The sequence below is a fragment of the Megalopta genalis genome, chromosome 8 (genome assembly GCF_051020955.1).
Source record: "Megalopta genalis isolate 19385.01 chromosome 8, iyMegGena1_principal, whole genome shotgun sequence".
In the NCBI taxonomy this organism is placed as follows: Eukaryota; Metazoa; Arthropoda; class Insecta; order Hymenoptera; family Halictidae; genus Megalopta; species Megalopta genalis.
Genome location: NC_135020.1, coordinates 16,315,600 through 16,342,808, shown reverse-complemented (window position 1 = coordinate 16,342,808; position 27,209 = coordinate 16,315,600). Strand labels below are relative to the sequence as shown.

Here is a 27,209-nt window from a genome sequence, read left to right as displayed (position 1 = left end):
CGACATCCGGAATAAACACAACAAGTTAATGTTACCGACGAGATGCGTCAAGGATGCGAGAAGGTCCCGCCGCTTCCTGCCAATAATCCCGAGAACCATCGAACCCCCGGGGACTTGAGAACGATCGAAGGCAACGCGCGGTTCGTCGCGGATTCGCCACGCGTACTTAGCATACTCGATCGATTCCTCGGAGCTCGAAAAGTCGGTCAGGAGTAAGAGGGGTCCCGCTAAAGCTCGATTCTTCACGGACTGTTGAAGGGGTGTGATGGGCCCGAAGCTGCTGGTGCAGGAGGCGCCTGGCTCCGGTTCCGGCTCGGCGAATCGCATGGAAGGCGGCGAAGGCGCCGGGGGAGGGGAGCTACACCACTTCCTCCATCAGTACAACCAGCAGTCCCACAGTCCGGGCCAGAGCCTGCAAGGCGGCCTTCCGCTTCCGCTTAGCCCGCAGTCCCTCAGACACGACGGGTCCTCGAGCGCGGGCATCACCGGCGTCAAAAGGGAACCCGAGGACCTCAGCTCCTCCAGAGGGGCGCAGCAGTCCAGCAAGAGGCACAAACAGGCCCAGCCGGACAGTCCCACGCCACCAGGGATGTACCATCATCATCAGCATCAGCTGCAGGTGAGTTTCGTCTTCTTCTTCTTCTTCTTCTTCTTCTTCTTCTCCTCCTTCTTCTTCTTCTCCTTTTCCTTCCTCTTCTTCTTCTTCTTCTTCTTAGTCTTCTGCTCTTTCACAATACCTTCGCCCTTTTGCTGCTCGGTCCAACAATAGTGGGCGTGCTAATCGGTGAGCCGCTGTACTTGGATATTATCCGCCGGTGAATGAGCTGCGCAAACTACCATTGTGCCTTCACAGTAGTCGCCGCTATTTCACCCTAGTAAGGTACTAATTTTTCTCAAAAGAACACACGTACTTTGTTCATTTCTTGCATCGTGTTAGACCGGCGACGAGCTCGTTCCTTCCGGTAAATTGTTAACGAGGAAAAAAACTTTTAAAAATCATAACCGTGGAAGGAAACTGTTTACTTTCGACGTGAAGTATTACGTCGTATATCGTGACACGAGTCGTTGACACTAGGTTAACTCTGTACCTGTCAAAATGACGGGTTCCAAATCCTTTCATTTACATTTACGTTGAATATTAATAAAGATTCCTTTTGTTGAAGAATTTATACATAAAATTTGTGTTTCGTAAATATCCAAGTCAATATATTGTTGTTACGTCAGATCGTTCACGATCGTCGCAATCACGATTCAAACGTACGGACATCGCGTGCGACGGACCTAAACGAAGATCTTTCATGAATAAATCACGAGCATCGACGACACGAGACAATAGGACGCTGTACTGCCACTGACAGTTTCGAACTTCTCCAACTAAGGCGATTTCAAACACGACCACGGACCAATCAGGACAACGATAATTCGCGAAACTGAAAAGAACACGATAAACAACGGGACCGAAAAGAACAGGATAAATAGCGAAAGCGAAAATACCTGAAAAACGTCGCGATCAAACACGAATCTGCGCCGTGTTTGTTAAGTTTCGATTATAATCTATCAAACATTCTAAATTCATTTCAACGAGGAATTGTTAACCCTCCAACCGTAGGTTAAATTCGCGTTCTAAATGTTTTATAAAATTTTGCAAGAAAGAACTTTATTTATTGAATATTAAGTGTTTTTAAAATTTTGTTACTTTTGTTTGTCACTTTATATCTTTTTTTTACACGTTGAGCGCGGCGTCAGCCCCCTAGGGCTGACAGTGGACTTTCTGTTTGGGCGGTGTCAGTCCTCTTGGGCCGACAGTGTACTTTTTTTGAACGGCGTCAGTTCTCAGGAACTGGCTGCGAACCTATCGTTTGGACGGCATGGACGCATGAGAGCAGCAGTATCAAGATTAAAAAATAATACCGGAACTACCTAAACGGAAAATCCTGCATAATCGGCTCCGCGCTTAACTTGTTAATCTAATTCTTAGGACGTATCTGCATAGCAACCTAAAACTCACGATTTTATACCGAAAAATCAAAAACTCGCCTGCGGTTAGAGGATTAAATCTTTGCGCTCGAGTGGTGACTCCGAGGCACCACTAAAATTTGTTATACCACGTTCTAAGATAATTTTTATACTAACAAAGCTAATATAACCCAAGACACAATTTCATATGCATGAAATGTACTTTGTTATACAAAATCAAAATACTATAAGTCGGAAAAATTATTTTAGATTCACGGTTAAAATAGCTTCGAATGCAAAGGGTTAATATTCAAATTCGGCATGCGAATTTGCAATATTCGAGGAAGCAAAATGTGTGCAAAGTAATACAAAATACTTGCATATACAGGGTGTTCAGAAAAAATCATTTAATATTTATATGGTATATAGATATATTATACTGATATTGTACTGAGTAAAAAAGCTTTAGTAAACGCAGGTCGAAAGGTCAACTGAGATATAAACATTTTTATTTGTTAGTATCATGATTGACTTACTACTGAATTTTCGATGTTTATAGAAGATTTTCCACGCGTCCACCATCCATTTCTACACACGCTTTGCATTTTCTCGTTGCAGACTCGCGAACTCTCTCGAAAATTCCACATTTCTGTCGAATTGTTTGACAAGCATAGTGGATTCGGTTACGTAATTCTTCTAAGTCATTTATCGGCGAGGAATACGCTAGGCATTTTAAATATTCCTATAAATAAGTCAATCATGATACTAGCAAACAAAAATGCTTATATCTCAGAAACGGTTAACCTTTCGACCTATGTTTACTAAAGCTTTTTTACTCAGTACAATATCAGTACAATATATCTATATACCATATAGATATTGAATGTTTTTTTCTGAATACCCTGTATATGCAACTATTTTATATCACTTTGTACATCTTGCTTCCTTGAATATCGCAAATTCGCATGCCAAATTTGAATATTAACCCTTCGCACTCGAAGCTATTTTAACCGTGAATCTAAAATAATTTTTCCGACTTGTAGTATTTTCATTTTGTACGACAAAGTGCATTTTATGCATATCAAATTGTGTCTTGCGTGACGTTAACTTCGTTAGTATAAAAATTATCTTAGAACGTGGTATAACAAATTTTAGCGGTGCCTCGGAGTCACCACTCGAGCGCAAAGGGTCAATCCTGTAACCGCAGGCGAGTTTTCGATTGTTGATTGAACAGTATTTTTTAACAGCCTGTATAGCACTAGAGAACATCCTCTGTAAAACCTAGCGTGAAGAAAGCCTGGAGCTTGTCAGGTTGTTTCGTAAGCAGAACCGCGGAGCCTTTAAATCGCATTATTTCCGGTAACGAGTAATAAAATCGAAAGTCGATAATCGATGAGGCACGTCACCCGAGCAGCAACAAGGGGGAAAAGAACGACGCCTGGCCGACGACTTCCCGCTGGTCGCCCGGCCCGACCAAAACGATCGGAGGATCCATCAATCCCGCTTGTAATCGCAGCCGGCGCATCGAAGTAATCAATCACCAATTACAGGTGCAACAGTACGGAAGCCCCTACGACCCTTACAGCTCGTGCAGCCCCCGATTGCAGTCCACGGCGTACACGTCGACCTCGGCGACGGGCGCAGCGAACGCTGGGAACCCGACCGGTCTTCACCAGGACGCGACAGCGGTCTACGTCACCGGGGACGCTCTGCCGCCGTTGGCGTCCTCGAGCTCGTCCTCGTTGTCGACCACGACCGCTTCGTACACGAGGTACGAGGTTGTGCCAAGCTCTTACGCGACGACACACGCGATACGCTCGTCCTCGAGCAGCAGCAAAGTCCTGACCGTTGATCTTCCCAGCCCCGACTCCGGCATCGGCGCCGACGCGGTCACACCCAGGCAAGATCATCATCCACCCACGGCGCTGCATCAGGTTAGTCAGACAATGATCCCGATCTTTTGTTCGCCATGCGACCCTTCGGCGCGCCGTTCGGTTCCTGTCTTATTCGCCGCAACGGAATCTCGGTAATCCGAAACGCGAAACTCGCGGTCGAAACGTTTCACGTGGAAACAGCCCGGCGATACGTAAGTAGACTGCCAGAGTTTGTGCATTCGAAATTTAACCAGTTCGCTGTGGCGCCTCCTCTTTTAGAACGCGTACCTACACGCGTCGCGAGAACTAAGCGACGACGAGTATACTCGTCGAACATAGAATGAGTGTCGCTGTTAAAATATTGGATCGAAAACACGGTTTTATTTTATGAAATTAACCATTTTATTATTAATATTTACTCGTTCGCTTGACATTAACATATACTGCATACATAATATACGAAATACGCAGAAGAAATCAAATATTTAGAACAGTTAAAGAAAAGCAAGCAAGGAAGCAAGGAACGAAATATTAGGTCTACCGGAAAGTTCTGTCTGATAATGTCATTGCAAATTTCAATACATATGTACCTATTCATTTGAGACATATATTTTTTAAAAATGTTACTCACAAATTGCCGTCACGCTGGCAAGAGGTCATAAGTAACGACGGAAATTATATTATACAATAAATATTACTAAATTTATGAAAAATCTATTATTTCCTTTCATTTCTCAAACGGACAGAACTTTCCGGTAGACCTAATATATTAGCATTTGGCACGTCGAACATATTCTGAACGTCTTGAAATTTGAGAATATGTTTTTGTTTTCACTAAAATTACAATTTAAATAGCCAATGGTCACTAACTTTTTACGCATGACGAGTATACTCGTCATGACACAAAATACTGTCACTTCTCCATGACGAGTATACTCGTCAAACATAGCTAACTGGTTAAAGATGTTTGAGAACGTTGTTCTACTGCTTTTATTCTATGAAAACGATCCTTTCAATCGATGTAGATTATGTTTTTATTTGGCATGGAGATCCACGATCTTATCGGAAGTAACGCATGAACGATTGAGGGATGAACAAAATTGAGGGTTTTCATGATTTGTTCGGATAATCGAGGTTCTACTTACTCATACTTTCCTCGGTTTGCACTTTGGGATTACATTGTGACACAGTAGTGTGTGAATAATTATGGACTCGAGGTAATTTTTACATTTTTAGTGATGTTTAAGCGGCATACAGTAATGTCTCTCTAATTGACGCTCGGATTGTCCACAAAAATAGACAATTTTGGGAGAGGAGATACGATTGTTCGAGCCTTGTGGCTCCTTTTTTATGATTATCGATTGTCAACAACTGTGAAAACGAGCTGCAAGGCTCGAACAATCGTATCTCCTCTTCCCAAATTCTCCATTTTTGTGGACAATTTGATCGTCAATTAGGGAGACATTACTGTATTTGTATATTTCTGTATTAGAAATAATAAAAAATAGAAATGTACGAATACAGTAATTTCTCCCTAATTCGCGCGAAGATTACGCACAATAATGAACAATTATTCGGGTCCCGCGGCTCGTTTGTACAGTTGTTAACAATTGGTAACTATGAAAGCAAGCCGCGAAGCCCGAATAATCGTATCTCTAAATTGTCCATTTTTGTGCGCAATTTGAGCGCGAATTAAGGATAAATTACTGTATAGTTTTTTGTTTGGGTGGTGGAGGGGGGGTTGTTCAAATATCAGTAACAATGTAAAAGTTACTTCGAGTCTGTAATTATGCACACCGCTGCAGATACGTCTGTGAAATGATGTGCATTAAAACATAGAATTCTTGGATGACAATTATGGATGACAATTAACATGTTGTTTGCACGTTTGTCATATCTGAGTTACGAGTTTCTTCGATCAGGTTTAATTTCGAGTTTCCAGTTTGAAATTACGAGAATTTTGAAGATTGTGATTTGACAGTCAACATGTTAATTAAATGATCGTTTGTTAGTACATTCTGTACAAGAGAAGTAATTTATTAAAACTACTTTCTAGACTTGTTTCATGATATTTGGAGCTTTGATCCACTTTCTAATGAAAGTTTATCTAGTTAACATATTCTTTAGATTTTCTTGCTTTGTACTCCACTTTGACGCGCAACTTTATACATTTACAATGTGCAAAAGTTTAAATTTACTATATTATAAATTTATATATTATATAATATATTATATTATATATTTATTAAATTCTAATTCAATATTTAATGGATTGCGAAACGCGAGATATAATAACTTTTTAACCGATTGAAATTCCTGGTTAAAAAGAAAAAGAGAATTTCTGCAGAAATACGAATTAGCATGTGGCCAAGGCTAAAGATTGAGAATGGAATAACACGTGGAGTAACATTTTCGGTCGCTATAGAAGGTAGGTGATCGATAATCTCGTTGCTGGTGACCGTTTAAGTGGCACTCGTGCAGAACCATCCTCGATATTTGCACGTGCACTTTCCCCGGGAACGGGCCCAGCTCCCCTCGCGATCACTTTCCATCGCGTTGATTTCGTGCCCAGACACCGTAAAGATGTTTTGATCGCTTCTAACAAATTAATCGGACAACACCTACCGTTAACCCGTTATCGTCGTCGTCGTCGTCGTGCCCCCCCTCCTCCCATCTCGCTAGATATAACTTCTTCCACGTGCAATAATTTTCTGCACGCTCTCTTGGAACAGGACTTAACACACGGGGCCGGTATACGACACGAGCGTTTTACATAATCAGCAACGCATATCTCGCCGGGATACTGACACATTTATTTATACCCGATGAGAATCGTATAATACGGGGCCACTTCTTTTACACGGTGTCGCGAACGCGTTACGCCTGCGCTCCGGTCTGTGGGTGGAAAAGGAAAGTTCCTGTCGAAAAGCTGCCCTTCACGATCGTCGATCGCTATAACGAAAACGTTGCTCCCATCGGGCCTCTTTAGCGACTCCTTCGAAAGAGATTCTCCATAATTTGTAATCTCTTTTAGTATTTCAATATTTCATTCTTAAGTCTTCTTTGGGATCTTTTTTACAATGGCTTACATTGGTTTTTGCATACAGTTTTCATAGTACTTGCGATAGAACATTGTATATTTGTTTGAAGCGAAAATATTTAGAATTCTCCGAGATACATCTCTTTGAACGAAGACTATAATGAAAAATGTGTTTCTCGGACTGACATGATTCCAACACTGTACAAGCTTTGTTCTCGCAGCTTTCTTTCTGCTTTCTGGCGTACAGAAAGATTACAGAAAATCAAGATTTATTGATAATTATAGTGGCGACGGTAGCAACGAGTCTACCGAAAATTATGTCTGAAGGTGTCATTAGGGTAATTAGATCTTAAGATATTGTGTCTGAAAATATCTATAACTCCACTATTTTTACGAATTAAACACGATCATTTTGCAGCAATGTTTTTAAAAGCATACAGTCCAAAAACTTGCAATTAAAAGTTTCGTTTTTTGCAAACTTCTGAATCAGAATACTTCCTTAAGTAAAATCTTGGAAAACTTCATGTAGCGATGCACGTTAAATTAGTGTATATAGAACAAGACAACAAGATCAGAAAACTATTACGTAATGACGTTTCTACTTCCTCTGGAAATTAACGAAGCACGAGCCACGAACCGATTTCCTCATGAAATTTTTGACCACTGAGATTGACGATGTTTCGATTATTCTCTGGTCCTTCGGTATTTTTTCAAAACAGACCATTGAAACAGCAATTAATTCTTTCGTAAAGTCAGAGATACTCGCAGAATCACTGAACGCGATATTTAAAACAGCAATGATAGAGCTCGCATAACGTCAATTTGTCTACGCGTTTGTTTACGAATTCAAGGCAAGTTTGAGCACGGAATCCACTCGAAGCAAGATTTTCAATGGAGATTTATGTAACGATTGTCGTTACGGTCGCGATAATATGGAAATACAGTTACATCAATCTAAATCTGCTGCTAATTATCGCCACGTGTACGACCAGAAACGTCAATTAGTGTCCTTTGCGAAACCACCGAGCGTGTAAAATTAATTATGATCGGTATTGTGCTTCTGTTACTGTCTGCGCTACACGTGGCACTATTATTTAAACCGTTTGAAAGCAGCTTACGATTACAAATAAAGTAGGACTCGACACAGTCCCGCTCCACTAATTACCGACCAAAATCGCGAATTCCCTTGACAGTGCATTCCGAGCAAACTCGTGTGCCCGTGTACTCGAAACAAAGAATTTGCTGCTTCTATTCGTACAAACCGCTAAAACAAATTCCGCCGAGAAATGTGTGACACAATAATCGCAAGCTTCGCCTAGACAGTGCGTCGACTAATTAGTTGGCACGAGGTGTTGCGGAAATCGCCTATCGCCGGCCGGTTTGTCCGAAATTGCTTCGCGGAGCGAAACGATCGGCGACCGAAAAAGACGTCGACGAGCGAAAAGCGAGCCGATCGGGAAAACGAATTTCACCGGGGTCTCGTGCCGCGCGCTGCTCGAATATGAATATTTTAATTACCTCGCGGACGTATCGGTTTTCAAGCGGCTTGTTGCCACGCACGCGCGTCGACGTTACTCGGAGGAGCCCCGGCTTTTATTTGCTGCGGCGTGCAAGCAGAGCAGAACGGAACGCGTGCTTTCTAATTCGTAATGTCAACCGCAATGCTAATGACTTACTCGCGCGGATAAACCGCTCTGCCCCCGTCGCACGATTAATGTTTCCGGAAGCGGCCGATTACTAGCGACAACCGAATCGCGCGTGGGAGTGATGAATCGGTTATGGCGCGGCGTGGAAGCACCGGACGCGGCGAAAATTACGCGACAGAAACGCCGCGGGCGCACGATTTACTGTAAAGACGATACCCTCGGCGATACCTAATCGCTCCGGTCTAGCCCATCGCTCAATAAGTCTCCGGTCTAGCTGAGAAAAACAAATTTTTCTTTTAGAAATTCGACTTTATTCGTCAACATACTCTTCTTCAAGAGTGATACATTCGTTCCAACGCTCCTCTTACTTTTCGATTCCTTTTTTGTAGAACGATTCGTCTTTGTTCTCAAAATAGGCCTCCGTTTCGGCAATCGCTTCAGCATTCGAGCCAAATTTCTTTCCCTGGAGCATCTTTTTAATGTCTGCAAGAAGCCAGTAGTCGCTGAGGGCTAGATCTGGAGAGTACGGTGGGTGGGGAAGCAATTCGAAGCGTAATTCGTTCAATTTAACCATCGCTTAACCGCGCTCCGAATCGTCGACACGTTGTTGTTTTTGGTCCGGTGTGAGCAAACGCGGCACCCACTTCGAAAGCAATTTACACATGCTCGAATTGTTGTGTAAAATTGTAAACACGCTATCTTCTGATATCTTTAAGGGGTCAGCTATCTCACGCAATTTCACTATACGGTCTTTCAAAACTATTTTGTGGACTTTTTTTATGTTTTTCGGAACAACTGCCGATTTTGGGCGACCAGAGCGTTCAGCATCATCGGTGTTTGTACGACCGCGTTTAATTTTAGCATACCAGTCAATAATAGTTGATTTCCCTGGCGCAGAGTCTTCTTAACGCTTATTAGTATTTTTCAACAGTATTTTTCCCCATCAAAAAACAATGTTTAATCGATACACGAAATTCTTTTCTAACCATTGTTTTGAAAACTACAAAACTGGGGTCACTAAAACCACTGTAACCTGTAAACTAATCATCAAAATGTCATGAAATTTTGACATGTATCGTTTGAAGAATGCTACCATCCAGAAATCATATAGGTTTGTCAACAGTGTTGCCATATATGTGTCAGACCGGAGACTTATTGAGTCACGTGTTACTTCGCGGAAGCTTTTCCGCGCCAAGCTTGCGCGCCGAAGCTGGTCAAAATTTGCAATCGAATACAAACAAGCCCTCGTCGCGTTCGAATTCGTGGACAGAGCAGCGTCCTCGTTCAAAAATAGAGAATATGCCTACTTATTCGATAACTGTAAAGTTAATCATGTCCGAAAACAAACCGAAGACAGAGAAATTGGTCACGCCGCAGTAACCGGTTCAATTACCCTACTAGTACTTAGCCTGAGAAATTAGATCGCTGATGAGCTGATTTGGCCTCAGATCGACTTGCCACTTTTTTCTGTTCCCGAACGACGAGCGTTGAGAACATGATTGGTTATTGCAAGGAATGCGGATCGAACTGCGGATATTTATGCATTTACGGCACAGTGCATGAAAACATTTACGATAGCGAGTGCCATTAACATTTCACTACGCCGATAAGAATCCACGAAAAAAATCAAACTCTCCTTGAGAACGTCCACACGGTCCACGGATAATACATACTTCGATGAAGCGATTAAGACGACCGCGCAGGTGCTGCGGCTTAATACGAAGTGTCATTATGTTGCAACAAAGTATGCTTTCATCCTGTTCCCCTTAATAGCGACATTAAGGTAATTCAGGCGATTCGACGTTACCGTGAACGCGGCACCACGACCTCGGCGCCAGTTAAATCACCGAAATCACCGGTTTCGATCCATTAAATCGGAATCACCGATTCCGCGCTCCAATTTTTCCGCGACTCTCTGCGGGCTCGGGCACGATAAAGAAACCGCGCGAATTTTTTTGTATCTGGATAGAAAGCCGACCAAAAGAACACGAGAGGATCGGCAACGGAGCAACGGCGGCGGCGGCGTAACCGTCGTCGCCGCGCGTAAACCAAGCGACCGCGGTGAAAAAAAACCGCGAGGGCCGGGAAAAAAAAAGCGGCTCGATCATGTCGATCGTTTGATCGTTCGACACGGCTAATAATACACCAAACTTTGTTCCGATCGTAATTCCGCTCGAGGCGTGCACACGGGTGTATTGCCTGTCACCGTGCAAGAAACACGTGGAAACACGTGTCCGAGCACATGCGTTCTTGCCTGGCATCATCGGCCGCGGAGGGAGGAGGGAAGAATGCATAATAGTCCGAGCATATACGCGCGTATAGGAGCATAGGAGCGATTCCGGCCGCGCGACGCAATTAGATGAATCGATCGAGAAAAAGCTCGAGCGCCGTCACCGGGGATCGCGGGGCAATTAATCGCGAAGGCGTTCGTTCGTTCGTTCGTGTTTATCTCGAGCCGCTGCTCGGCGCGTTCGTTTTTCCGTCGCGATGGCCGTCCGCGGCTGGATATCTATCCTGCAAGCGCGATCGAACGTGGAAGCTCTGCACACCGTTTCCAACATAATTAGTCGGAAGCCAACGGAGCGCGGCGGCTTCGCGATAAAATGGCCGAATGATTAGAGGGACGCGGTGGAATAGAGCATTATTTCTAATTACGGATCGACGCGGTATTAATTTATCGGCGTCCGATGGGAGCCGGGCGGGGGCTGGTCCGCCGATTGGCCGGCGTCGTTCGCCCGCGGAAAAACTAGCGCGATCCGTTTCCTCCGCTTCGACCAACGCTCTCGATGGATGGCTTCCGCGATGCCGTTCGTCAGCCCGAGTAACGAGCTTATGGTAACCGCGTTACATTCGAGGCGAGCCGCTCCATGAAGACGTACGAGGGAATAAACCGTTCGGGAGACCGCTTATTAACAAACCTCCGCTGGAAGCACGCGCGGCCGGTCCCGGCCAATTTTACGAGACCGCAAGGCCCCCATTCTATTCTACCCGGGCTTCTTCCTCCTTTGTTTCGCGGAACGACCTCTGCCCGACGGGGATAAGCCGTCGGCTACTTCAGGGCGGACTCGGCCCAGTCCACTTTTCCCCCTTTCCTTCCCCTATGGGAAAGTTGCTGCTTGTTGCGATCCCCGCGATAAATTGAATTCCAATGGTCGTAACGCCTTGCTCGCTCAATCTCAACGATGTGATAATTGTACGCTCGCGATCCGCGGAGCTCCTCGGGAAGGACTAAGTATCAAACTACAGTAATGTTTCTCTAATTGACGCTCGGATTTTCCACGGAAATGGACAATTTGGGAAGAGGAGATACGATTATTCGAGCCTTGCGGTTTGTTTTCATAGTTACGAATTGTCAACAATTATAAGAACGAGCCCCGCAAGGCTTGAATAATCGTATCTCCTCTCCCCAAATTGACCATTTTTCTGAGCGTCAATTAGAGAGAATTTACTGTATTCGCAAAATCGCAATTTCTTTCATATTATTGCAGTTATGCCGGCAGTAATTGAAAGAAGTCAGCAAAAACCGGTCAGACGAGACTGAAACTTCTCTTTTCACTGCGATGAAACCCCCCAGAAAATTCCACAAAATCGAAAGATCTTTTATGTAAACGTTCCGATGTGTAGGTGTGCGAAGAATTGATGAATTGTATTGACTGTAAATATAGACATATTATCCAGTTAGAAAATCCGAGTGTGCCACGACGCGTAGATTGTCAGCCACGAAGGAAGCGCGGTAAACGATGCACAAGGATGATTACTCGGTTCGGATGGCCGACCATAATTCGAACGCGATTCAATTGTTTTGTGCACTGATGCGTTCGTAAATCTATTATTAACGTACCAGTTCGTGAACTCAACACATGCACGGCCTAACAGCAATTGAAATGATTCGACAAAAGCATTTGTTACGATGAAAGAAAAGACTGGCAATCAGGAAAATCCCATAAAATCGATAGAAAATTGAATTTTTATTAAAGTGAAAATTTAAACGTAACGATCATTCCTCTAACATCGTAGATCCTACAGATCCTAATGAAATTCGGTTTACGTCAGTCATGTAAATGACGAGAAGCGATTCTCTATTTTCTAAACGAGATGGCAAACATCGTTAGTCAATAAAAAATCTTATTAAAAACCCGATCGATCGATACTCCGGTTAGTTAACACGATCCGGTGATCTAACAAAGTTTGCAGAAATGTTAATCGAGCATTCGGTTCTGATCACGCAGTCATCCTTCGACTACACGGAGTTGTGTCCCGGTGGAACGGCGACAGGAGCCGCGGTGGTCCTCGAAAGTGGCGCGGTGATACACCATCAGCCGCTGCAACTGCAACTACAACAGAGCCATGCCCAAGCGCAGGTGCAACGCGGAACTTTGGTGTCCTCGGCTGCAACGAACCCGAACCCCAACCCGAATCCTCCGAGGTCGCGACCTTGGCACGATTTCGGGAGGCAGAACGACGCGGACAAAATCCAGATACCAAAAATGTAAGTGCCTGTACAGACAATTCTATTTTTATACAAACATATATTGCTTTTAAATTTCGCTTAGACCTGTTGGGTTTAATTGCTTCTTAATTAGGACATGAGTTTTTGCCGATTTCTTCGAAACTTGGCATTATCGTGGGACGAATACATGATAATTTAAAATTTTATCTGTCGAAAGACTAAATTCTTTTATGACTGCGTTGATGATTATATATATATTATATAATTATGTTATATTATTATATAATAATATAATTAATATTATTAATAAAAATTATTATATATATATATATATATATTAATATTATTAATATTGTTATATAATAATATAATTGTATTATATTATTATTATTATTGTATTATATTATTCAAGTCAATTTACTTCTTTATTTAAAACTTGCTAAAACTTCTATAATCATTAGACAATTCTTTGAAGAATTGTACAGAAATTTAACAAGTATATGTAAGCAATGAACACTGCTAACTTCGTTCGTTAGAAATTGAAAAAAGAAAAAGAATTTGCATAAATATCGTCGACCTATCGATGCGCTCAGAGCTTTATCAATCAAAGAACTGCTCGATGACTCGGAGAATCCACGCTGCCGGTTGAACGCGCTCCAAGACCGGAGACTTCGATGCTGGATGGAGCAGGCTCGGAGACTTCAACGCCTGACAAAGCAACAATGTTTCCAGTTATCTTTGCCAGACGTTAAAGTCTCCGGCCTATTTGCTCGGAGAACCATCGTTACGCGACGGAACAAACGCGAGATCGACTAGTACCCGAGCGTAGACCGTTTTAGGGAGCAAGTAGCCTACACGCAGGAGTTATAATAAGTCGCTACTAGGTAGGCGTAGCTACGAACAGGAGCAGAAGTGTTGTAGGCCGTTCACCCAGGTCGGACTCGGTTATCGGCTAGCTTGTACACCGCTGTCCCGCTTGTGTTCTCCGTCGGCGAGCATTTGGAGAAGAAAAAAAGAATCGCGGCAAATACGAAACCACGCGTGTGTCGTCGCGTAGATAAAGATAATAGGTCGAGTAGAGCCGGTGGAAAGTTCGCCGGTTCTTGCGCGGCGATACGACTGGGGAAAAGCTCCGCTTCCTACGGATAAGGATAATCGCCTTTTATTTTGCGTCTCCGCGCTCTATATTTAGAGCCGCCTCGTGGTAGTCGCGTTGTACCAGAGGCTAGAACCGCGGGAAATCGACCTTGCTGCGTCGAGAACGTTTGACGCGTTTATTGTGTGCGTCGACGCGCTCTCCATTCCCTCGGCCCTTCTTCGATATCGCAACGGCGGACGCGTGGGACTAATTTCTGACACGGGACTGTTTTCTTTTTTCCGTAGTTTTCTATCTGCATTGCCTAAAATAATACGAAAAATAATCATTTATTTGTATTTGTGTACACGGGATGACGTTTTGCAACACAGGCGACGTAAAAACAATCGCACGAATATGATTATAAAAGAGTTAGAAAAATATAGAAGAAACAAGAATAATAATAATTATTATTATTCCCAGTTTTGTCTTTTTTCGCGGTATTTTTTACACGTTTTTGATCTAACACGATTTAGAAAAATAAATTCAATTTCCTTCCTATACGATTTCATTCGATTTAGCACGGTTAAAAAAGTTATTTGATTGAAATTTTAAGAACAATTATTTTAATTAATTGTAATTTTCTAGATATATTTAGGGCAGCACAACAATGCTCTTGTCAACAAACATTAGAGCGTCGATCCGAAAAGTTCTCTCTCGAAAAACTCTTAATTTTTGTGGCGCAGTAGATATTTAATAAAAAAAATATCACAGTTTCGAGAGTATAATGTGACACTAAGTTTGTATACAAACAATAATCAATTTCCTATTTTTCTGTACATCTACCAGGTTTTTCCTGGAACATATGTAATGCGTAAAAACAGAATTGGGTGTACAATAAAATAAAATATAGAAGAAAAATAATAGCAATAGTGGAAATAAGGATAAACATAAGGTATTATAATACGGAAGAAAATAGAGGAATGGCGAGGAAAGAAGGATGCCGAGGTGGATAAGATGAGGATGTAGAGGAACTGGATAGAACGACAGTAGAACCTCGATTATCCGAACTACGCAGAGCGACATAAATGTTCAGATAATAAAGCAATTACTTAGTTAAAGCGCCAAATGTCATCTTTATTCATTTACACCATAAATCGTTTTGTATATGATTCACCTTTCATCGAGCTGATTACATATTAAAAATATCTAAATAACAGATGCTTTTGATATTGGAGGACCGGATAATCGAGATTCTACTGTACCTGTAAAATGTGTCCAGCCAAAATATTGGTTAAAGTTTCGAGCAGCTAGAATATGCAAATTATTCCGAGAGTAGATGAGGCTAATTAGAGTCTGAGGCAACTCTAATTAGAAGTATTGCCCCGGTTAGATAAGAGAAAATGATCCGGTTGATCGGGAAAAGCGTAGCCGGTGATCTTCTATCGGCGATCTCTTCTTCTTAATATATGAAGATTACAGTGTTTTCGCGTTCCGTGGTCCGCCCGTTGATAGCTGGAATCAGGCGACGCCGTTTTTCTCGCCGTCGGTTGCGCCAATAAATTAAGTTCGACGCGACGCGGCTGTCGATGGAGCTCCAATTAGACACGGCCGCGGAAAAAATCGTGAACGTTTTTCTCACGTACGCGTCGGTCTGTCCGCAGATTCTCCGCCTATGGGTTCAAGTATCACCTGGAGTCGCCAATTAGCACGTCGCAGCGCCGCGAGGACGACAGAATCACGTACATCAACAAGGGACAATTCTACGGGATCACGCTGGATTACGTCCCCGACCCGGACAAGCCGACCCTGAAGGCTGGGCAGACCGTCAAGGTAAGCGGAAACGCCGATTTATCGATTCGGCAATCGAGCAAACAGCTGCCGCGCCTCGGCCGTTCGTACGCCGACAGTTTGTCGGTCGCGCGTGATTTGTAGATCGCGGATGTTACGCGTTTATGATAAACACCGCGAGGCATCTGCAATTCAATAGTTTGAAAAAGTCCGGCGGAGCTTGCCGAGATTTTTCTTTCGGCCAGCAGTCGCGCTCGAGCACAGTCCAAATCGATTTCATTCAGGCTAAGATAGATTCTGTCAATCGCGGTCTTCGCGAGAATTTGCATAAGCATCCGCAATCGAACGACACGAGATCGATCGGATCGTCGAAAAAACGGCGATATCGCGACAGGCTGTAATTATCAGCTGCAAATGACTCGATAAACGGAATTAATCGCCGGTAAACGGTGATTGAATCCTTGACGGGGAAACCGTGAACGCGTCGCCGGTCCCGATCTCACGCGGTTAGAAAACCTCTTCCGGGGGACTTTTATCGGAACCGTTTATTTGCTTCTGCCAGAATATTTCATCGATCGCGAGGATCATTACGAATATTTATTAGCTGTCGCGAGCGGGCCGTGCTAACCCCGTATCGGCATTCTATTAAGAAAATTGAGAATTGCTCGGCCGGCGCAGCGACTGCCGCAAAAAAAAGGGTATAATCGGTTTATCGAGGATTAATGTGACGAAACGTAAGAGGGGCGAATCGAGGCACGGTCGAACGCGAATAACCACGAGCAGAGATAGAACACGGTGGACGAGAGTGGGGGCGCCTCGGATAGCCGGCTGTTCCCCCCCTACTTCAGCCCTCCGTGGACCGTTCAAATCACCACGCGGCTGAACGCTCGATTAGCAATTAACGAGGAAGTCGTAACTCCTCCTAGCCGAGAGAAGACAGGGGGCGTAGAGGGAGGAAAGGAGCGGGGGGGAAAAAAAGAATCGGCAGCTTTATCAGGATGGAAATTGCTAACGGTGCGCCGCGCTGCCAATTAGAGCCGCGAGAACAAACGACCTCGTCCGACTTCTTCTTTCGGGCTGCGCGAATTCTATCGCTCGTAGGAGTCGGCAAACGAGCGTAAACGCCGCTCGCGTGGCGGGACGCGGCCCGGCCTAATGCGATTTAAGAGGAGTACACTCGCAATTTCCCGCGACGATATTACCCCGAACACGCTCGCGCGCGCGCTCGTCCGCCGGTTATTGTTTATCGGCGTTCGCCGGTTTTTTCAAACGATGAACCCGCGCGCCGACGACCGGCGATTCCTCTTCCATAGGGCGGTGCTGTGATATTCCCTCGCCCTTTTTAGCCGACCCTGAATATTGCGCGCTCGCGCCGTACACGATTGTTCGATATGTCTGAAACGCTGAACGCTTGTTTCAGCGCGATGCGCGCCGACGATGCGGTGTATTTTTAGAATACGAACGAACCTTAACGTCGTTCCTATAACGCGAGCCGTAAAAGTAATAATGTTCGCGCGTGTACGCCGGCTGTTTATTTGTTTTAACGATCCCGCAGCCAGGGTAAACGATCGCGGGATCCGTAATCGATTCAGCGGAAACCAGATTCGATGAAAAATTCATTATGTCTCTTGAACCAGTCGTCGTGGAAGCTCGACGGGTCTTTTTAGGTCGACGCTTGATAATACGCCGACTTCGCGAGTTTTTCTTCCGGTGGAAATTAAATGACGCGACGTTTGCCAATATTGGTTCATTAATTTTTAGCGGGCAACAATCTCTGCAAAAATCAGCTTCTTACGTCGTACAATTTGTTGATGTACTCGCGACGAGAACTACACTCGTACACGAAAGTATTCGGACGCTTACGTTTCTAACATTCAATTGATAAAATATATGCGTTAAACTGAAGCATTTGATATAATATGATGCATATAACAAGGGATGGATCTTAAGACTGCGTAAGCAAAATTGGAAAATAATTCAACGATACAGTAAAGTCTCCCTAATTGACGCTCAGATTCTGCACAAAATGGACAATTTGGGAAGAGCAGATACGATTATTCGAGCCTTGCGGTTTGTTTTTATAGTTACAAATTGTCGACAATTATAAAAACGAGCCGTAAGGCTCGAATAATCGTATCTCCTCTTCACAAACTGTCCATTTTTGTGTAAAATCTAAGCGTCAATTAGGGAGACTTCACTGCATATAGCGTTTTTACAATACACATTTTGTAAACACGTACCAGAAATGGCTCGTAAAAGTATTCGAACTCTGCCAATTAAGAATTCCCGAAGATCGCAGAATGTAAACAAACGTTGCGCAGTTCACTAGCAGTTAGTCCAAGGGAATCAGTGTTCAAAATTTCTGTCACAATTCTTATTATTAATAATATGACAAAATGAATCGCAAGAAATCCGAAACATGCAAATCAGTAAGAGAATTGATAACGAAATATTATTGAAATATGGCAATCAATAGATGCAAATGTTACATCCAAGTTGGTCCACTCGATGGAAAACAGACTTGGGGCTGTTATAAAAGCAAAAGGTGGATCAACTTCCTATTAAAACCTTTAATCGTTCGATTTAAATAAATATTAATTGTTCCGTTCGAATACTTTTGCGAGCCATTTCTGGTACGTGTTTACAATAAATGTACCGTAAAAACGTTATATATCGTTGAATTATTTTCTAATTTTGCTTACGCAGTCTTAAGACCCATCCCTTGTTATATGTGTCATAGTGTATCAAATGCTTCAGTTTAACACATATATTTTACCAATTGAATGTTTGAAACGCAAGCATTCGAATACTTTCGTGCACGAGTGTATGTTGACACGTTACCTTCGACCTTTGATTTTTCCGTCTATAAACTATTATTAGTATGAAAAAAGTACGCAGCTTTCCAAGATTAACGATCGGTTCACCAAGGACAGTCGTAACTGCATTTCTAATCTGGTCTCGAGCCCTGTTTAACTCGGTTGTTTAACGACTCTGCCGCGTTCTTCTGCCCTCCGATTAACTCCTGCTACGCCAATGGAGAGACAGCATTAGCCGGGTGCGTGCAATTCTTGGTCCATTCACCCGAATCACGAAAAATCGTCTCGGAACACGCGCCGGTCTGCGCAGCGAAGCGTGCTTCTGTCGCGACCGATGTCACGCACACGCGAGGCACGCGTTATCGCGCCGGCTCCCGGACTTTTCACCGCCTACCGTTGTCCGAACTGCATGCATAAAGCGTATATACGTATACACGAGCCGTATACCGACCGACCAACCAACGAACGCGGTCGCCTGATTCTGAATTATTTGTCGACAATCTGTATCACGGCTGGCCTATGAATGTTAACCCGCGAAAATGGCCCCGGAGACACGTGTAGCTGATTCGAGACGCGGAGGTTACCCTTTTATCTGATCCTCCGACTTCGACGGGACACTAAGAAAAAACGGCACGCGATAGAGGTCTCCATCGGGACGGACAAATGAAAAATCGGGACAATTTGCTTAATTTATTCGACCGTTGTGCAAATTACGTACGCCATTTCGGTCGCTCGAACAGAGGCCTCGTCGATTCGAATGTTTGCCTTGCAGGAAAGTAATCGACGATGACTACCGTCTCTGCACGCTGCCCGAACAATTATTTTATAGCTTCGCGAAGAAACTGTCTCAAAGATGATAGAGTACGAGCAATCATGACGATGATTTTTCCACGAAAGAACCACTTGGAACGCTTTCGAAGCTGAAATTGAAGCCCGAACAATTGTTTTATAGCTTCACGAAGAAACTGTCTCAAAGATGATAGAGTACGAGCAATCATGACGATGATTTTTCCACGGAAGAACAAATTGGAACGCTTTCGGAATTGAAATCGAAGCCCGAACAATTGTTTTATAGCTTCGCGAAGAAACTGTCTCAAAGACGATAGAGTACGAGCAACCATGATGATTTTTCCACGAAAGAACCACTTGGAACGCTTTCGAAGCTGAAATCGAAGCCCGAACAATTGTTTTATAGCTTCACGAAGAAACTGTCTCAAAGATGATAGAGTACGAGCAATCATGACGATGATTTTTCCACGGAAGAACAAATTGGAACGCTTTCGGAATTGAAATCGAAGCCCGAACAATTGTTTTATAGCTTCGCGAATAAATTGTCTCAAAGACGATAGAGTACGAGCAACCATGACGATGATTTTTCCACGAAAGAACTACTTGGAACGCTTTCGAAGCTGAAATCGAAGCCCGAACAATTGTTTTATAGCTTCACGAAGAAACTGTCTCAAAGATGATAGAGTACGAGCAATCATGACGATGATTTTTCCACGGAAGAACAAATTGGAACGCTTTCGGAATTGAAATCGAAGCCCGAACAATTGTTTTATAGCTTCGCGAATAAATTGTCTCAAAGACGATAGAGTACGAGCAACCATGACGATGATTTTTCCACGAAAGAACTACTTGGAACGCTTTCGAAGCTGAAATCGAAGCCCGAACAATTGTTTTATAGCTTCGCGAAGAAACTGTCTCAAAGATGATAGAGTACGAGCAATCATGACGATGATTTTTCCACGGAAGAACAAATTGGAACGCTTTCGGAATTGAAATCGAAGCCCGAACAATTGTTTTATAGCTTCGCGAATAAATTGTCTCAAAGACGATAGAGTACGAGCAACCATGACGATGATTTTTCCACGAAAGAACTACTTGGAACGCTTTCGAAGCTGAAATCGAAGCCCGAACAATTGTTTTATAGCTTCACGAAGAAACTGTCTCAAAGATGATAGAGTACGAGCAATCATGACGATGATTTTTCCACGGAAGAACAAATTGGAACGCTTTCGGAATTGAAATCGAAGCCCGAACAATTGTTTTATAGCTTCGCGAAGAAACTGTCCCAAAGACGATAGAGTACGAGCAATCATGACGATGACTTTTCCACGAAGGAACTACTTGGAACGCTTTCGGAGCTGAAATCGAAGCCCGAACAATTGTTTTATAGCTTCGCGAAGAAACTGTCTCAAAGACGATAGAGTACGAGCAACCATGACGATGATTTTTCCACAAAAGAACCACTTGGAACGCTTTCGGAACTGAGATCGAAGCTCGAAACCAGTCAGATCAGGATTCCAGCGTAAACGATTGCTCGCCTATTCGGAACGTCGGGAACGAGTAATATTCTTCGACGGGATTAGCATCCAGAAAGTCTAGAGCACTTTTTGTGATCCAGCAGCCCCTAGGACACTGCGATCTGCTTAATCGTTGCTCGACGCGCGGCGTGTGACGCGTCGAAACCTTATATCCCATAATTACAGACCGGGAAACTGTTCTGCGAGACCGGCAGCCATCTTGATCGAAAGAATCGTTGTTGGTCCACGGGACGGAGAAAGACGGAGAGGCGGCTAGATAGCTGGACAGAGGGCAGGGAGAAAGGGAAAATCGTCTGTCCTTCCCGATTAATCAGCATAATTGCCGACCGGGACAGCGTTTTTACCAATGAATCACGCTCGCGAGAGCGAGCACGTCGCCGTACGAGGGGAAAAATCGTCGTAAGGACGACTATCGTAGGATACACGGCTGTTTATGGGGAATTAGCGGTGTCGAATGGCGCGATTTATGCTACCGGATTATACGGTACCGCGTGATTTATACAAGCGGTTCCGATCGAGCGTGTCTATGGTGTCGTTGCCGATGCAAAGCTCGCGCGAATTTCGCGTGTTGCGTGCGCGTGTCAGCGACGACCATGGTTCCGCGATCATGGTTCCGTTACCATTGTGTGCGTCCACAGAACCCCGTGGATCCCGGATCGAAGAGCACAAGGAGAGGGGTGTAAAGGCGGCGCGGGGAGCTCGCGGACAGCGCGTGATTATCCGTAAAATTCGAAAAATCCCGCGCGCATCGATCCGCAACCGGTCATTGATGCCTGTCGATACCGGAATCTCTGTAATTTCCGTTGCATAATTGCACGCTGCTGAGCGATTTATGATGCACGCGTACACCCCGACGCACAGCCTCTGTCGCGGTCGTCTAAAACTTTCGACTGACCGGGATTCTCCGCCTCGCCTCGTTCGATCTTCCACGAATCTCGTTAATCCCAGACATTCTGCCTCGATTTCTACGTTTTTTCTTTTCTGCCCCGCTTCCTGTTCGAAGCGAACTTCTCGGTATCTCGTCTACGATTCAGGAGAAACGCATTCGAAACGTTCATTCGGATCTTCCACGAAAGTCGTTGCACATTTGTCACTTAATTGGCAGTGTGCAATTTAGATAGCAGGACAATTCGATGGACTTTCAGGATCAGAAATTTTATAATTGCTATTGTTGCTGGTTCATGGATACGTAGAAAAATCTGTTTAATCTGCTGTTTTCCTCACGTTCGGGCCATAGCGACCCTACGAACGAAAGTTCACATTTTATTTGTATTTGTGGATTTATCTGTTTAATATTAGATACAATACGTAAGAAACGTCGCGAAATATTTAGAAACATAGATTTTAAGAAACGTAAACTACTTTTCTGGTCATATGCGTAGAACCAAGGAGAACAACAGGGTTGAAAATGTTATAATTCATTGAAAATGGCTACAGTAATGTCTCCCTAATTGACGCTCAGATTGTCCACAGAAAAATGGACAATTTGGAAAAAGCAGATACGATTATTCGAGCCTTGCGATTTGTTTTTATAGTTACGAATTGTCAACAATTATAACAATCGAGCTGCAAGGCTCGAATAATCGTATCTTCTCTTCCCAAATTGTCCATTTTTCTGCACGATCTGAGCGTCAGTTAGAGAGACATTACCCTATTTATACTATCTTTGGTCGGTCAGATACTCGAAAACTCGTGGCATTTGAAATGCTATCCGCTTCGCTGTTTTCGGCAGAATTTAAGTGACTTTCGTGGATCTCTCCGAACCACAGAACCTTCGCGAGATTAGCAATTTTCCTGGCTATTATCAGTGTGCCGGGGGTAATTATTCCGATGATGCTATATCTGTCTGTCTATAGTGCGTAGGCTCGCGAGAATTTATCGGCGACCGCGGCCGCGGCGGCGAGTGTGATGCACGAGAATCGCCTGTAATAAGATGGATATCGTAGAAGCGAGGCCCTAAGTGACCGTTTCTCACGAAATTACATAAAACTACGGCGGGCCTCGGCCACGTCCAGAGCAGCCGGCATTTATCCGACCGAGCTGCATTAAGCGTGATAAAGTACTTACACCGTTTTCTCTGTGTTTTGTCACGCAGAGCGTGGTAATGCTGATGTTCCGAGAAGAGAAGAGCCCCGAAGACGAAATTAAGGCGTGGCAGTTCTGGCACGGAAGGCAACATTCTGTCAAGCAGCGTATTCTCGACGCCGGTAAGTAAAGCGTCGCCGGACACCATTAAGTCCGCCTCTAAATAACGTCTGCCCACCCATTCGCGCACTCGAGTTACATTCTAATCGGTTCACCGGATCGAAACCGAACTCCCTCGCGTCCCTGCCACCTTTTTTCCGAATATCTCAATCTCACGATCCCGTGTCTTCTGCGCAAGCCGCTTGGATTACGGCGCACGTTCGGTAAGATTGCCAAAGGTTATTGCTTTACATCGTTTTTATTTCGTAGCGTCATATTTTCACTGAACAACTCGCGGCCCGTCCAACGGGACGAATCGCTAAACGCGAACGAAACTATTGAACGTCGAGCTCTTGACTCTTCGAGGCACGGTGGCATTAAAAATGTCCCATCTTTTTGGCGCACGGTAAATGCACGATGGGACATTCTTAAATCCACCTCGAAATATTGCAATAGCTGCACGAGCATTCGTGAAACCATGTGGCACGTTTGAGTCCCACCCTGTAACAACAAATTCAATTGAATTATTATTACCTTTTTTCTGTTTTTATATCATGTGATTATATTCCTTTGTTACTGAAAATATACCGATCTTGTTTAATTTGAAACGCGATAAAATTTCTGTGCGACATGGTGCTATTTTATTCTCCGAAATCCTGTGCCCCGAGGAGTTAATATTTTCCAAACGAACGGATCAGGATCGTTAGCGGCACAAGTCACGTTTTCCTCATTCTGAGAAACGTGGAGTATTATTGTTTACTAACGAGTGCATCGTTTAATGGCCAAATTTATTATTAACCCTTTGCACTCGAGAGGTGACCCTGCGGCACCGCTAAAATTGTTACATCACGTTCTAAGGTTATTTTTGTATCATCGAAGTTTAAATTTTAAACATTATTAAAAGCATAACTGTTGTATGAATCATGAGATTCAATTTCGTATGCATAAAATGCACTTTGTCCTGCAAAATGGAAATACTGTAAGTCGGAGAAATTATTTTAGATTTACAGTTAAAATGGCTTCGAGTGCAAAGGGTTAAGACCAATTTGGGATAGAGGTGATTTAAAGTAACTTCATCAATTATCTCACTTGTCTTTTGAACGTTTTCAAAATTTTCGAAAATGCAACCTACGCCACTGCGATTCTAACCCGATGTATGTCGATAGACGGCACGAAATTGAAACGAATTATGAAAAATAGGACTTCGAGGATTCGTCGGGCTCGATCGAGCTCGAACGTAGAGAAATGCGGGGGAAACGGGAGGATTAATTTTGTTAGTCGTTCGCGAGCCGATTCGCAAGTTTAACAATAATCTGTACCATTGCAGACACGAAGAACAGCGTGGGACTGGTGGGCTGCATAGAGGAAATCGCGCACAATGCGATTGCCGTTTATTGGAACCCACTCGAATCCTCGGCGAAGGTATGAGAGTCCTTCGTTCGTTCATTACTGAGATTCCATTTGCATAGAACGATCTATCGGAGGCCTTAATGACAGTCGTCTGCTTATTCACGCGATTGTTGTTAACCGGAGAAGATAATTTCGCGAGCTCATCCGGGCGATCCCGTCTCGTTACAGATCAACGTAGCGGTGCAGTGTCTCAGCACCGATTTCTCCAGTCAGAAGGGAGTGAAGGGCCTGCCCTTGCACATTCAGGTAGACACGTACGAAGAACCGCCGTCGCACGCTCATTCGTACACGCCACCGTCGCATCGCGGCTACTGTCAGATCAAAGTCTTCTGCGACAAGGTAATTAACATTTGCTTGTAATCCATAATTCGATATGAAATTCTACGATTTCCAAGATAAAAATTCTGCTCGATTCGGGTTCCCTTTATAATACTGTAAAGTTTCAATTTACATTTGATAAGACATTGTGGCACTGATGAGACATTGTACTGTAACACCGGAGGCTCTTAGCATTCGCCGAAAGGAGCAAGATAATTGAAGATATTTAAAATTTTCAATTTCGAGCGAAACTAATTTTCATGGCAAGCGTAATATTGCTTGTTGCTTTTTTTTATGTAAGGTTTTAAGGGAACGTTCGTTGATACTTCGTAGCGCGATCGCGGATATACTTCAGTGTGGAAATTGATGGCAGGAAATATAATTCATGGATGTTTAACAGGGAGCCGAAAGAAAGACCCGTGACGAAGAGAGGAGAGCAGCAAAAAGGAAGATGACGGCGACCGGCAGGAAAAAGCTTGACGAGTTGTACCATTCCGTCACGGAACGCAGCGAATTCTACTCGATGGTGGATCTCCACAAACCACCTGTCCTGTTCTCGCCGCCTGCTGAGCACAACATCGAAAAGGTACAAATCGAGGCTTCTGGTTCGATGGAGACCGAATGCAGGACACTGTTAGATTGGTGGGAAATTAGTGGGTCGCGAACGGCTTAATCTATGTACGCGATCCTGAATTCGTTGAAAAGTAGTGCATACTTGAAGATCAAACACACGACACACGTAAATACTATTCCCACCAACCTAATGCACACTCTTTGCGCGCAAGGATAGCTTCAAAAAGTTTCATTTACGCTCCTTAAATTGTTGAAACCTTGACGCATTCGCGAACGCTCGCAGTACTTTTGTAAACAAACGACACCACGAGTAAACCCGTGAACACGTTCATTCTCTGAAAAGAGTGATCTTGTGTCCGACTTGACGTCACGACGAAACTAACTAGAACTACAATTGCAAACGAAAAGTCCACTATAGTTTCCACCACAATCCTCTGCTCTCAACACCGCCAAAACTCTCCACTAATCGCAACTCTTACATCGCCGTAACAACCATAGCTCGCTCCGGGAACGAGTTACCCAATGAAACTGCAGTAATGTCTCCCTAATTGTCGTCCAAATTGTGCAGAAAAACAGACAATTTGGGAAGAGGAGATACGATTGAAGAGATCGAGGCTTGCGGTTCGTTTTTATGATTGACGATCGGCAACTATAAAAATTAACTGCAAGCCTCGAATAATCGTATCTCCTCTTCCGAAATTGTCCATTTTTGGGCACAATCTGAGCGTCAGTAAGGGAGACATTACTGTATATCGATACAATACTCCAACAAAAATTCTCTGATCTTCAAGAGCTAGCGAAGCCTTCTTTAGCTTGAACTTCCACGAAACGGTCTTCCGAAAGAATATTGCTCTCTCCAATGAATCCAGAACGAATGAATCCGAACGAACGGGTTGCATCGGAGCGGACGGTAGTTGCGACTGTCAGCGTAATCGACGTTTCTTTTTCTCGAAAAGCAAAGCATAGCGTCTCGAATTTCTAGTCTCCATCTCGCCGATCTAAATTGACCATTCTGTTTCTTGTTCCAACGACAGTTCTCGACGATGGAGTTGTCGGGCTTCTACGGAGGTGGCGGCGGAGGCGGTGGCGATACGGACACCTCGTCCCTGAGTAATGGCGAGGGCGGAGGATTGAAGGCCGGTGGCAGCAGCCCTTACCCTGCCTGCGGCAGACCGAGCCTGCCGGCCCTCAAGTTCCACAACCACTTCCCGCCCGACAATCTGACTAGCCTGCACGACAAGAAGGACTCGTTGCTGATGCAGGTTCAGGAGCTGCAGGGCTCGGTGCTGCAGGGCGTGCAACAGGCTGGCCTCACGGGCACCGTGGTCTCCGGCGTCGGGAACAGGCTCCATCTGCAACAACAACCGCCCCATCTTCGACCCGCGGACGCCGAAGAAAGGGTGATGCTCTACGTTCGCCAGGAGTCCGAGGACGTCTACACGCCTCTGCACGTCACGCCGCCGACAGTACAGGGACTTTTGAACGCTGTAAGAGACACTACGGATTTTTTCTTTCGAGACCAACCGGACACGCTTGCGGACACTTAGGCTGTTAGGTGTTTAGCAGGTTGCAGCTGGTCGCGGTCGGATCGGAGAGAAAACTGTTGTCTTGCCTCCTTTTACCGTGAACTAAATCTGTTTGGAAGATAAGTCAAGTTTTTGATACGATGAGGTGAAGGTACGATAGAATCGTAGGGACGAGTCTTTGTTTAGAACGAGCCTTTCGACTTGGAACAAGGCGCTTGATTTA

The 27,209-nt window shown here is 44.2% G+C and overlaps 1 protein-coding gene across 3 annotated transcripts in view; it reads left to right on the top strand.

The window, feature by feature from the left end:
- grh (grainy head) overlaps positions 1 to 27,209 on the top strand; it is a 242,857-nt gene that overhangs the window by 207,327 nt on the left and 8,321 nt on the right. For all 3 annotated transcript variants that reach the window (XM_033483077.2, XM_033483079.2, XM_033483081.2), the window contains exons 5-13: positions 259 to 619; positions 3,507 to 3,890; positions 12,746 to 13,005; positions 15,706 to 15,874; positions 23,071 to 23,182; positions 24,487 to 24,581; positions 24,738 to 24,908; positions 25,288 to 25,473; positions 26,495 to 26,947. In XM_033483077.2, coding sequence (XP_033338968.2) covers positions 259 to 619; positions 3,507 to 3,890; positions 12,746 to 13,005; positions 15,706 to 15,874; positions 23,071 to 23,182; positions 24,487 to 24,581; positions 24,738 to 24,908; positions 25,288 to 25,473; positions 26,495 to 26,947 — 2,191 coding nt within the window. The remainder of the gene's footprint in view (positions 1 to 258; positions 620 to 3,506; positions 3,891 to 12,745; positions 13,006 to 15,705; positions 15,875 to 23,070; positions 23,183 to 24,486; positions 24,582 to 24,737; positions 24,909 to 25,287; positions 25,474 to 26,494; positions 26,948 to 27,209) is intronic.